The sequence below is a fragment of the Echinops telfairi genome, unplaced genomic scaffold (assembly GCF_000313985.2).
Source record: "Echinops telfairi isolate 266 unplaced genomic scaffold, ASM31398v2 ScPeMD7_7427;HRSCAF=8465, whole genome shotgun sequence".
Lineage (NCBI taxonomy): Eukaryota > Metazoa > Chordata > Mammalia > Afrosoricida > Tenrecidae > Echinops > Echinops telfairi.
In genome coordinates this window covers 13,204,156-13,217,756 of record NW_022111327.1, presented here as the reverse complement: position 1 = coordinate 13,217,756, position 13,601 = coordinate 13,204,156, and the positions used below count along the sequence as shown (strand labels likewise).

At 42.7% G+C, this 13,601-nt stretch overlaps 1 protein-coding gene across 1 annotated transcript in view; it reads left to right on the top strand.

The window, feature by feature from the left end:
• The window catches only part of AKAP14 (A-kinase anchoring protein 14), a 22,178-nt gene extending 9,197 nt beyond the window's left edge, over window positions 1-12,981 (top strand). Inside the window, exons 2-6 of the mRNA XM_045298601.1 lie at window positions 284-456; window positions 542-633; window positions 4,962-5,141; window positions 11,717-11,769; window positions 12,836-12,981. Coding sequence (XP_045154536.1) covers window positions 303-456; window positions 542-633; window positions 4,962-5,141; window positions 11,717-11,769; window positions 12,836-12,920 — 564 coding nt within the window. The 5' untranslated portion in view covers window positions 284-302 and the 3' untranslated portion in view covers window positions 12,921-12,981. The remainder of the gene's footprint in view (window positions 1-283; window positions 457-541; window positions 634-4,961; window positions 5,142-11,716; window positions 11,770-12,835) is intronic.
• The last annotated feature ends 620 nt before the right edge of the window (window positions 12,982-13,601 follow it).

Genomic DNA, 13,601 nt, shown 5'->3' with positions numbered 1-13,601 from the left:
GCTTCTTCCATGTGGGCTTTGTTGCTTCTGAGCTAGATGGCCGCTTGTTTACCGTCAAGCCTTTAAGACCCCATATGCTATATCTTTTGATAGCCGGGCTCCATCAGCTTTCTTCGCCACATTTGCTTATGCACCCATTTGTCTTTAGCGATCGTATCATGGAGATGAGCACACAATGGTATGATTTTTTGTTCTTTGATGCCTGATAAGTGATCCCTTCGGCACCTCATGATCACACAGGCTGGCGTGCTTCAGAATAACTTTTTGAGTTTATTTTTTGTAGGCAAAAAAACAACCAAAAAATGGAGAAACGTAAACATCTCAGACCTAAGAAGAGAGTGAAACTGTTGTGTAAACCGGAGACGATATTAAACATAGAAGACTACAGGAAGATTATTAACCTGGCTCGGTCTATAGCTCAAACAGTCATCTTGAAAGCTATTCAGTATGTGAAAGGTAATGACTCCTACTGGGTGTGTAAATAACGATCTCATGTAGCTAATGAGACCAGCCAACTAACCAATTCACAACTTGTTTGCAGCTACTCGTTTCACTGTCAAAAACATCCAGTGGATCCAACATGGTGAATTCACTGTGGAGGGAGGACAACTGTCCATTGAGAAGTACATTTCAGTAAGTTAGTTGACCACTCTAGTTTGGTATAGGAGGGGATAAAAAACAATAAAATAGCTCTGTTTGATCAAAGGTTAGAAGTCTAGAAGACCTGGAATAGGACATCAAAGGTGACTTACTCACTCCCATTGAGTCAGTGCTGACTCATAGCGACCCTTATACTAGAAATCCTCATCCTCATTTGTGGGCTAATCTTTGAAAGTGACAAGCACACCAGTATCTCCCAGTATTGGCATCATAACATTTTCCCTAGGAAAGTCTGATCCTCCTCGTTAAGCAATTTGCTCGTGCTGGTGCATTAGATAAGGGTCCAGTGGCCTAAGGTGACACAGTAGCTTAGTGCTTGACTGCTAATCAAATCCATCAGCTGCTCTTTGGGAGAAAGATGTAGCAGTCTCCTTTTATAAATGTCTACTGCCTTGGAAACCCTCTAGGCAGTTCTACTATGTCCTGTAGAATTAGTAAGAGTCAGAATTGACTAGATGATCGTAAGTATTGGTTTAGCCTAAGGAAGGAAATGGGAAATGTCCCTCCAAAAATGCAGCTCTCCACCAACCCAGAGTGTCTAGAATCCTCACAAGTCATCATGCTTTTCTAGAGAGCCACCATCAAATCAGGCTTGCTAGCACAGAGCCTTGAGCGCCTGCTATTTCCTTGGAGGAGAAGGAGGAGGAGCAGATGAAGACATGAGAGACCATCAAGGAGAAATCAGGCTGGCCTTCTGTCTCCGTTCATTTTCTTTGGAATTTGGCTGTTTCATTTAACCAGGGAGGAGCACTCAACTGAATTCATGACATCAAGGACTGTGCCTTCTTTCTTTTATCCTTCTTCCTATTAGTGAAAGACCCCAACAGTCAACTCCTTGAGATCTGTTAAAGCATGCTTGTTTTCTTTCAACATCACTCAATGTGCTTTTTTTACTTCTGAGGTTAACTTCTCTCACAATCACTGACTTAGTAGATGTGGCTTGTTTCCTACAGCTCCTCCATCAAAGCTGATGGATGATACTGGGGCTTAGAAATGGGTCGGGGATGGTACCCAGCCCTGTTGATCAGCAAACTGTGTGCTCTCTTCACTCTACCAGATGCCTTGATCCTGAGGTGGTCTTCCTCTCAGGTTTGCTCTTATGGGGTTTTTGTTTGGTTTGGTGAGCTCTTTCATCCCCAAACAGCAAAAGTTTTCATTTAAGGCTGTGTGGGTATAAAGATGAATAGAATCGCTGACCTTAAAGGTTCTTCGTCCCTCCCTTCTGATTTTTGTATTTGCAGGGTCCCCTTAATGTACTGTGGGTCATGGGCAGTGTGCCTAACTATGCCTAATGGGTGAGTCAGCCCTGCTTGGCATGGTTTAATATGGAGAAGAAGATGAAGACAGCACCATACGACTGTCACACAGGGTGGGTGTCAAGTGCCATAAAGGGGCCATAAGAACTCTGTAAGTTGTCAGCAGAGGATCATGTGAAACCCCATCTGGTCGGAAGAGAGATTAAGGAAAACTGAGCAGTGATCGCTTTTTAGGAAAAGAGATTCACCAAGTAGGGAGGAGAAGGAAGACTTCCCAAGAAGTGACAATAGCCTGGTCAGAAGGATGGTGTGAAGACGGGGAATAGTAACTGGTTCTAATTTGAGAGGCGTATGAGTGGGTATGGGTGGGGGAAGCATGGCAGGAGAGTAGAAAGATGTATTCTGTGATCCAGACCGTGGAAGGTCTTAAAAGGATATAGTGAACCTATTTTTCCATTGGTTGGAGGGCGATGGGGAGTTACAGGAGGTGTTTTGTGGCTTTTGTTTTTACCTAGGTGGATAGATTGAAGCTGTGTGGGTGATAGTGTTGAGAAGTGGGGCTGAGGGCAATGGCATCTAGATAAAAGGTGATTTCTTGAGACCAGGTGAGTAGCAGTGAGCCCTAACGTAGAGTAGTGGCAGGGGGAATAGAGAAGACTTGGTAGATGTGAGGGCTTCCAAAAGTGTGTGGAAATAATGCTATTATCTTTTAAGTCCCTTTTCCCCACATACTTTTGGAAGCCCCCTTGCATTTGGGGTGGGGTAGACTTGACTGCAAGTTAAATAAAAAGTGCATGAATTAATAAAGGAAGGAACGGAGGACTGAATGAGTGCTGACATTTTGGTTAATGCAGTTAACCTTTAGTTATATATTCCCAACTCAACTCCAACAGTTATGTTGCTGTGTGCTGTTGTGTCAATTCTGACTCATAATGACCTGAAAGGACAGAATAGAATGGCCCCATGGGGTTTCCAAGGCTATAATCTTAACAAGCAAGGTTGTTACTTTGAAGACTAAGGTGCGCCTTCCCCAAGCCACGGTATTTCCATTGCCTCCTATGCTTGTAAAAATTAGACAATTAACAAGGAAGACCAAAGAAGAGTTGAGTTAGGGTGGTATTAAAGAATATGGAAATCAACATGGACTGCCAAATGTACGACCATAGTGCTCCTTCGAGGTAAGGCTGGTGAGACTTCATCTCACATATTTTGGACATGCTGTCAGGAGAGACCAGGCCCTGAAGAAGGACCTCATGCTGGGTAAAGTGGAAGGGAAGTGAAAAAAGGAAGGCCCTTAAGGAGATAGTTTGACACAGAGGCTGCAGCAATGGGCGGAGGCATGGGAACCATTGTGAGGATGGCGGAGGGCCAAGCAGTCATACTCTGTTGCGCAAAGGGTGCCTATGGGTCAGAACTGACTTGTTGGCACCTAACAATATCACCAATCTTTCCAGAAACAGATTGCCAGGTGTCTTTCTTTCTTGGGGAGCAACTGGTGGGTTCAAACTGGGTCACCAAGGCCTCCTTCCTCCACGAACAGATACCAACAAAGGGGATATTCCAAGGGAGGCCTTCCACTTCCAGATGCTCTTCCCAAGCAAGCTTTGGTAAGGTGACCAGACGTCCTGCTTTTGGCGGGGCAGTCCCAATTTTTGGCATTTTTAAAAAGTCCCGATTTTTTGAAAGAATGCACAACAAGCTAGAGAATGGTCTATTTGGTTCCATATAGACCAAATTTTTAATCAAGACCCCCCCCCCTCCCACCTGGTCAATGGTGTCCCGCTTTAGATCTGGTCACTTTAAGCTCTGGGCTCTGGAAGGGAATAGCTTTTCCAAGGATACATACAGGAAAGAGTTTCTTTCTGAGGGTTCCGGGGATCCTATTAGCTGCCTCATTCCTCTCCTGACCTTATTGTGTCCTACCTATGGCTGAAATGAAGCGAGACTGATTTTCATGACCGGCTTGTGAAATCAGCCTGATTTCTTTCTAGACACACCTTTTGGTCTCTGAGGATGGGATGAGAAGAAGACAGGGTCTCATCACTTTCTAATGAACCAAATTTTACTCTCAAGCAAGGGTCGGGTCCAAGGTATACAGACCCCTCCACCCCAAAGCCAAATCTCGAGTGCTCCCAACAGACGTATACCAAGGGTTGTACGTAATGTAATCTAAATTCCAAAGAAAGAATGGTATCAGACCTTAAATTGTGAAACTCTGGTTTGCAGAAGGCAATGGATGACAGTGAAATCTCAGAATACATTTTCAGGATCTACACATGGAATAAACTGCTAGTGATTTCCCTCTGATCATAAGTGAGAGATGGGAGTAACTTGGTGATGACAGAGGATTGGAGAGATGATGATCATAGAATACAATGATCCATCTGACTTGAATGGTTACAACCTTGTCATTTGATCTCCCTTTGAAACACTTTGAGCTTGAGCTGGTTTCAATTTTTAAAATTTCAAATTGTGGCTTACCTCTGTTGTCTTTTGTTATTATTGTTGGTAGCCTTCTTGAATCTCTGTTAAGTAATTTTCTGTTGTTTTGGTGAATCAATAGAGACAATCACTAGATTTAGGGTTCCTGAGGGGTAAGGCAGGGGAGGTGGGGGGTACAGGGGAGCTGATATCAAGGAATACAAGAAGGAAGAAAATGTTTTGAAACTGACCAGGGTAGCAACTGTACAGCACTGCTTGATATGACTGAATTATTGAATGGTATGATGTCTGGATTATGTCCTAATAAAATGGTTTGGGGAAAATATTGTCTTTCAGGAATGAAAAATAAATGTAATCTGAAACAAACAAACAAATCTCAAGTGCTCATTGCAGTATCCACTTGCTTCATTGTACTGCCCCTTTTTCTCGCCCCCCACCCCCACCCCATGGAGAGTATAGGGCATTGGCTCTACTTTGTAGCCTTATGCGTGTTAGGCATAGCTTCCATGAGCAGGCCTGTAACCCTTACTGTTAGGTACTGCCTTTTTGTAGCAGGCTTGAGCAGACGCTTTTCTTTCTCTGTGTGCTTTTTCTTCTAAATAGACATGGGAGTTCAAAGAACAATGGGTGCACTACACAGAATTTGTGGAGAGAAGAGACTACGCTAACAGCCACTACTACAAGTACTGTGTACGCTGGAGTATTGCAACTGCTCGGCTACCCATACCACGACTCACTGCTGCTATGTACTTCACTCTCAGGTTCACCAAAGGCAAACCTGCGGTAAGCTCTGGCTTTTCTGCCCTACTCCCTCAGTGAGGCTTCAATGAGAATGATGGCTTCTCTTGGCAAGGCCATCAATGATTCCCCCTCTGCTATTTTCAGTGATCATAGCGCTGATTTCATTTTACTTGGCCCATCTGCAGCACTTACCATGATTTTTTTCCCCTGTTGACTTCTAGGATAACACTCTTCTGGTTTTTATCTGGCTTCTGATGCTGCTGATTTCTCCTCCTCTCAAAACAAAAACTCACTGGCATCAAGGTTTCTGGCTCATAGCAACCATACAGGACAGAGTAGAATTGTCCCTCTGAGTTTTTAAGGCTGTATGTCTTTATAGGAGTAGAAAACCTCATCTTTCTCCTGTGGAACAGCTGATGGGTTTGAACTGCTCACCTGTGCTTACAGCCCAATGCATAATCCATGACACCACCATGCCTTCTCTTCATGTTGAAATGCTCCAAACTCAGGAACAGACCGTCTCTCTATATAACAGTGGTTCTCAACTCAATGCTGCGACCCTTTAATACAGTTCCTCATGTTGTGGTGACCCCCCCAACCATAACATTATTTTCGTTGCTACTTCATCACTGTCATTTTGCTACTGTTATGAATTGGGCAACCTCTGTGAAAGGGTCATTTGACCGCCAAAGGGGTCGTGATCCACAGGTTGAGAACCGCTGCTATATAACGTCTGGAATGGACCATTTCATTATATAACACCTTCCTTGGGAAACTTACTAGTCTCATGGCTTGAAGTAGCATTTGTAGTTTATGACTCCCAAATTTATATCTCCAGCCCAAACCTCTGCCCCTTGGATGTTTAATAAAACTTCTCACATCCCAAAATGAGCTTTTGATTTTCTCTTCCAAACCTGACCTACCTGCAGCCTTCTGCCTCTCAGTTGATGGTCAAAGACCTTGGTGACATTGTTGACTCTTCTTTTTATCTCATCTTCTTCATTAAATCCCTTAGAAAATCCTGTTGGCTCTCCTTTCAATATATACCCAGAATTCAACCCTATCTTACCATATGGTTGAATTACCACCGTCATTGTTCATCGAATAGTATTGCAGGAGCTTCCTAAGCAACCTCTCTGCTTCCACTCTTGTTCTCATTATGCTTCCTTTTAATACAGCAGACAGGAAGAGCCTTATAAAACCAACGCATGTCATTTCTTTGTTCCAAACATTCACACAGTGTTTCTCAAACTTTAAAGTCCATATCAACTATTTGGGCATCTTGTTAAAATGAAGATTTGGATTCAGCAGGTCTAGGGTAGAGCTTGAGGTTCTGTGCCTTTCTCACACGCTCTATGGTGATGCTGCTGCTGCAGGTCCTTAGACTACTCTTTGAGCAAGGACCTACAGGTCTTGTGTGATCTGGCCTCTTGTGATTTCTGCTTTCCCACTACTCTTTCTTTCTCACTTGCTCTGCTCCAAGGAGCCCTAGTGGTGGAGTAAGTTATGTGTTGCGTTGCTAACTGCAAGGTCAGCAGTTCAAAACCACCAGTGACTCCTCAGGAGAAAGAGGATGCCTCTACTCCTGTAGAGTGACAGTCTCAGAAATCCACAGGTTTCTCTTTTGTCCTATTGGGTCACTAGGAGTCACAGTCAATTCGATGGCAGTGAGTTTGCTCAGGCATCTTGCTTTCCCCAGGTAAAATTAGTCCTGCCCCAAGGTTCTTTTAGTTGCTGTTTCTTTGGCCTGGTACACTCTCTCCCTACGTTAGCTGCCTGCTTCATTTTTTCACTTCCTCGTGTGTTCAGCCTGATCCCTCCCATGTGTTTCCACAACACTTTTATCACCTTCTAATATTCTAACTTATTCTCTTTTTGTTGTCTGGTCCATCTCCCTGCAGCCTCCCGTCTTGTGAGTTCTATGAAAGCTGGGCTTTTTGCCTTGCTTTAAAACAAGGCCTGGAAAATAGTAGGCACTCAATAGAGACTTGAAGGCATAACTGTGTGTAGCCACTAGGGAGACCAGGACTAACTTACTGCTGGTGAGTTGATTCCGACTCATACCAACCCTGTAGGACAGAGTAGGACTGCCTCTGTGGGTTTCTGAAACGGCAAACCTTTACTGTAGATCTTTCTCCTGTGGAGCAGCTTGCCTTGCCCAATGCTTAACCCACCACACCACTAGGGCTCCTTGATCTCACTGCGATTGAGTCAAATCCGACTCCCAGTGTCCCTGAAGGAAAGAGAACTACTTAGGGTTTCTGAAACGGTCAACATTTTAAAAATAAACGTTTTATGGGGAAACGGGTGAAGGTTTACAGAGCTTTACTTTCAACAGTTTATACACATTTTCTGTTTCATCTCATCCGCTGCAATCCCCTCAGGATCCCATTCACTCACCCCACTTCCTCCCTGTTTCTGTTCCTCCTCCTTTCGGCATGCTTTTGAAGGTTATCTTTGGGTAAACACTGCCTTTTTTATTATTAGTTGGGATTTAATACATATGTCATATCCTTCCATATTTCATTTATGTCAAGTAGAAATGCACAGTTGTTGTTTGGTGTCTAAAGAAAGTTGAATTAGATTTGGTTCAATGTTTTCACAAGTTTATAAACAGTCTAAGCCAATAAAGAAAAATGGTGAATCTGGGTTCTGCTGTAACTGCATAGGCCTTGCAATCCTCTCAATTGCTTTTTTGGTTTGTTTGTTTTAATTTTTGTGTAGGAGGGGAGGGGAAGGGAACAAGGACTTGCATAGGCTAAACAATTTTTAAATTATTTAAATCATTTTTATTGGTGGCTCTTACAGCTCTTATCAAAATCTATACATCGTACATTGTGTCAAGCACCTTTGTACATATGTTGCCATCATCGTTTTCAAAACATTTTCTTTCTACTTGAGCCTTCGGTATCAGCTCATTTACACCCCTCCCCATGCCTCATGAACCCTTGATAGTTTATAATTATTTTTTTCATGTCTTACACTGACCACTGTCTCCCTTCACCCATTTTTTCTGTTGTCCGTCCCCCTGGGACAGGATTACATGTCAATAATTGTGATAGGTTCCCCCTTTCTCCCCCCACCTTCCCCTTCCCCTCCTGGTATCTCTATTCCCATTATTGGTCCTGATGGGTTGATCTGTCCTGGATTCCTGTGTTGGGAGCTCTTATTTGTACCTGTGTACATGCTCTGGTCTAGCTGGGTTTGTAAGGTAGAATGGGGTCATGATAGTGGTGAGGGGAGGAAGCACTAAAGAACTAGAGGAAAGTGGTATGTTTTGTCGGTGCTATATTGCACCCCAACTGGCTTGTCTCTTCCTTGTAACCCTTCTGTGAGGGATGTCCAATTATCTATAGATAGGCTTTGGGTCTCCACTCCTCACTCCCCATCATTTACAACCATATGATTTTTTGTTCTGGGTCTTTGATGCCTGATACCTAATCTCATCGACACTTCATGATCAGGCAGGCTGGTGTGCTTCTTCCATGTGGGCTTTGTTGCTTTTCAGCTAGATGGCCACTTGTTTATCTTCAAGCCTTTACGACCCCAGATGCTATATCTTTTGATAGCCGGGCACCATCAACTTTCTTCACCACATTTACTTATGTACCCATTTTGTCTTCAGTGATTGTGTAGGGAAGGTGAGCATCATAGAATGCCGGGTTATTAGAACAAAGTGTTCTTGTGTTGAGGGAGTACTTGAGTAGAGACAATGTCTATCTGCTGCCTTAATACTTAACATATGTACATAGATCTATTTCCCTATCATTATCTATACATATATTTACATATGTACATGCCTGTATTTAGACTTCTATAAATGTCCTTTGTCCGCTAGTTCTTTCCTCTATTTCCTTTTACTTTCCTCTTTAAACAATTTCTTTTGAGGAAGGAGCTGATAGAAGTACTTTGGGCAGAGAATAGATGTCTCATGTACTTGACCATGAGTTGAAAAACTAATTTTTCTATGGATACGTTGTGCCCTCCATGAGTTATACGCTTAAGTAAAACCAAACTATCCTCTAAGTATATTTCCTTAAAAGAAGAACAAATTAAAGATCATCCACAAACCAAAGCAATGTGGCATCATGAGCAAATTGTAGCAGTTGTAAACCAGCATGTAAGAAATGGGAAAAATAGGAGATTTGATGAATCTACATCACAATCCCAGTAAATTGCTGGCCTTGCCAAGGAAAGGTAAGTAAATATTGGTTATCTGGATGCATGGGGATTCTAAGAGGGTACTACAAAGTTTGATTACAGTGAAATATGTGGTCTCAGGTGGAGCTCTTAGGAGGGGGATGGATAAAGGGGAGCTGGTATCAAAGCATTCAAGAAGAAAGAAAATGTTTTGAAACTGATGGTGGTAGAAATTGTAAAATTATGCTTGATCTAGAATATCTGTAAGAACTCCCAATAAAATGATTAAATTAAAAAATTCCCCCAAACAACAGATTCAGAAATAAATGAAGAAATGGTCACAAGTAAGCACTACCTTTGCATGCAACCAATTGTTCACTGATTTGAGTTTCATTTACTAAATCAATTAAAATTTGAATTGATTTTTTCAAACCCCTCACAAAACTTCAACAGCACCTATTAAAATAAGAAATTCAAAGGTATCTTAAATCTACAATATGTACACAATTTTCTCTCTGAGGGCATTTTAACATCTTGTACTAGCCCTTTCATATTCCAATCCTCCCCGCTAAGAAACCTAACAACCATGGCTGGCTGTTTCTTCAGGACTTCTGTGTAATAAACCAATGCTGCCCTTTTTGGTCTCTTAAGTGGCTGATTTTTCTAAGACTATAAAGCTGTTGTCTTTCTCCCACAGAACAATTGGTGGGTTTGAACTGCTGATTGTGTAGTTAGCAGCCTAACACTTAACCCACTGGGCCCTAGGGCTCCTTGGCTTCTTGATAGACTGTATAAAAAGAGTCAAAATAATATTCATGCATCCAGGGAATGGGTCCTCAGAAGTGAAAGGCTGCTACCAAGCATAGAGCCTGGAACATAATGGACATAACTACTTTCCATTTGCTTTCCCACCATGTCACAAACATTATCTGAGGCTGTTAGACTTTCAGGCTTTATAAATGACTGTAGGTGAGGCTTAGTCCATGAGCCAACTCTGTCCAATATTCATCCTATTCTGGTATTAAAAAAAAAGCCCAAAACCAAACTCACTGCCACTGAGTCAATGCTAAATCATAGCAACCTTATAGGACAAGGTAGAACTGCACTGGTGGGTTTCTGAGACTGTCACTCTTTACAGAAGTAGCAAGCCTTATCTTTCCCCTGTGGAATGGCTGGTGGTTTCCAACTGCGGACTCTGTGGTTAGCAGCCCCACTCATAACCCACGACAGCACCAGGGCTCCTGTGTTAGGCCAGGTTGACCAGAGAAACAAATCCAAGAACACTCATATACATATAAGAAAGCACTTTATATCAGGAAGTAATTATATATGAAGAAAACATCCCAGCCCAGTCCAACTCAAGTCCATAAGTCTGATCCATGTCCATAAGTCTCTCTTCAGACTCAGGAAGCCACTTGCAATGATGCAGAGTGCAAGAAGATCACAGGCCGGTGGGTGCAAAGTCCTGTGGATCTGAGGTTGGTGGAAATAAGGCAGGGTTCTGGCAGCTCTTCCGGTCAGTAGGCAGGAAGGTCAAGGCACAGAGAAAGAGAGGAAATTCCCTGGGCCCTCATGTGAAGGCCACACCCACAAGGCGGTACCATCAGGCTGTACCTGATTAACAGGTTGAATACCACTCCTACACTTTTATATATCTTCCAGTTGACATGAAACTATGTTAACTACTACTGCTCCTTTCTGGTATAAAGAGATTTATTTAGAGAGTCTGAAACCTGGAGAAATCAAAAGAGGTAAAATATGTGGAGATGTCCCTTCTCCTGATCATGTACCCTTCTATCAGCTGGTTTGCTAACTGGCAAGGTGAATGGGCAACAAGTGGTGGGGAACAAGACCATCACCAGCGACCATCCAAAGAGAGGGCTTGACAGAATGGCTAATGCTCAAAAATCAAAGTGTAGTTTTGGAGGGGAGAAGGGTGGATACTATAGAGACAATATCCTAAAGGAAGTATGAAATTACAAGACAATGCTAAGTTGCATTTCAAACGTTGAAAATGTAGATATTTAATTATTTTCCAACCTTGGTCATCTACATTATTTCGTTCTCAGACCTTCCCCAAGAGGTAACGATTGTTTATTGAGTTTATTTGGAACACAGAAAGAAGCTAAATGACTTATTCCAGCTCCTATTCTTTTTTCCAAGTTTTATTAGCATATAATTCACATATCATATAATTCAATAGGTCAATCACATCCAGCTCCTATTCTTGAGAAGCACATCTTTACAAACCTCTCCTCAGACCGGCCCTAGTGCTGTGGAGACTCCAAAGTTATTTGTTGCCAAAAAAGACATTTTGGGGCCCAGAGGCTTAATGTGACAAAGAATTACCACCTACGGACTCCTATTTTAGAAGATGAATTATAGAGACTTAAGGGTTTCTAGATATGATAGAGTTGGAGGAATTGACTATTAGTACAATTGGTTTTAGGCTGACAAACTGTCTTTTGCTCTCTTAGCATGCACCCGTTGAGGTCTCCTATCATTTTGAGGATCAAACATTAATTCACAGGTAATGAACACATGGAGACTTATTTAAAAGGGGTAACGGGAGATCAAATGGGAGTGGTGGGTGGGGTGGGGATAGGATCGCCACACTTCAGGAAGTCAGCAGGCCCATGGCCGCAGATAACTCAGATGGTCACTTTAGTTCTTTCTCTTTGGTCTACTATTGTATTGGAACAGGCGAAAAGTAGGATCTTGCCATTATTCTAGAAACTTGTTTTTCTTAAGAGTCTATTTTTCAGTGATTAGAAACTCGAAGGTTAATTGCTGGAGGAGGATGTGGGAAATCAGATCATGTCTGTTGTTTCTATGGGCGCTTTACATTATATGTAATTAACTCACGTTTAAAGTTTTTGGAAGCTCTGGTGTCATAGTGGTTATGCACTGGGCTGTGAAATCATCCTCATGAGAAAGACAAGGCTTTCTACTCCTGGAGTTAACAGTCTCAGAAACCCATAGGGACAGTTCCACCCTATCCTGTAGTGTCACTATGAGTTGAATTCGACTTGATGGCAGTGAGTTTGAGTCATTCTACTTTAATTTGTATAGCAGTTTTCTTAAAGTCTGTACGTGTAAGCGCATGAATCCTTTCATGGATTGAGCCTCAGCCCATAAGGGCTAGAGAGAGCCTCTTACCTCCAAAGGCTTTTGCTCGCCCCCCAAAACCTGCTGTCACTGTCAATGCCAGCTCACAGAGATCCCCAGCGAACATCACATGCCTCACCAAGAGAAGCAGTTCCAGCCATCATCTTAGGGGCGAGATCATTGAATGTTTGACCAGTATGGCCCATGACTGATGTTATACATATCCAAATGGCCCATGGCAGAAAAAGGGTTCCCCACACATACTATATAGGGTTTCTGAGGTTATAAATTGTTAGGGGACCAGCCAGTCATATCTTTCTCCTGAGGAGAGCTGCTGGTGGTTTCGAACAGATCTTGCAGCTAGCATCCAATGTTTACCAGACAGCGCCACCAGGGCTCTGCTTTTTATTCACTGGGAATGCAATCACGAGGGACTCCCTGCCTCAATGTTTGGTTTGACTCTTGGTGTTTGTGTTTTTCTTCTGCAGACCAGGAACCATTCGCTTTCGAGAAGTTTGGCTGAAGAACATCATAGAGACCAAACATGACTTACTGGGATCAATCCCCAAGTAATTCAATTGTGTCCTGTCTTCAGTGGGTTGTTTCACTTGTGGATTACTCGTCAGAAGGAAATAAAAATAAGACAATGCATCACACCATTGGCTACTTTTTGACTATTTAATGGGTGACACATTACCTAGCTTTTTTCCCACCCATTTTTCAGCATTCATTCATTTTTCCCTTCGGCAACTTTCCACAATGGCAGAGTGACCAGGAAGTTGTCTGTTTTCAAAAAGGTTTCCCCGCTACATCACTGTGGGTGTCATTTCAGAGGTCCTAGAAGTAGACACTAAATTTAGAGTTTCTAAATTTTGACCATCAGGCCAAAGATGAATATCTGGCAGTTATTTCCCCTCTCTGCACCTAAGTCTCCAGCCCAGACTTCTTTATGGGCAAAATGACAACAGTTCAACAGCTTAGGATAGAATCAAGCCAAAAAGGTTGCCCTGCTCAGAGGACCCTTGTGTACTTTTGAGTGACAACTGGCTGTTGAATAATGCATTTGAAACTCTGAAACTGCCATGTCATCTTCCATCAGAGACCCCTACAACTGTGATGGTCGTAGAGTAGCTGTGATTGGGGGCGGGGTCATGAAGCAGGGCTGTGTTCAGTTACCATTCTGACTTATTTTCTTGTCTTCTTCCTATCCTCACGTAAGAGCAACACTTATTCCTACCATCCCAGTGGGGCTGG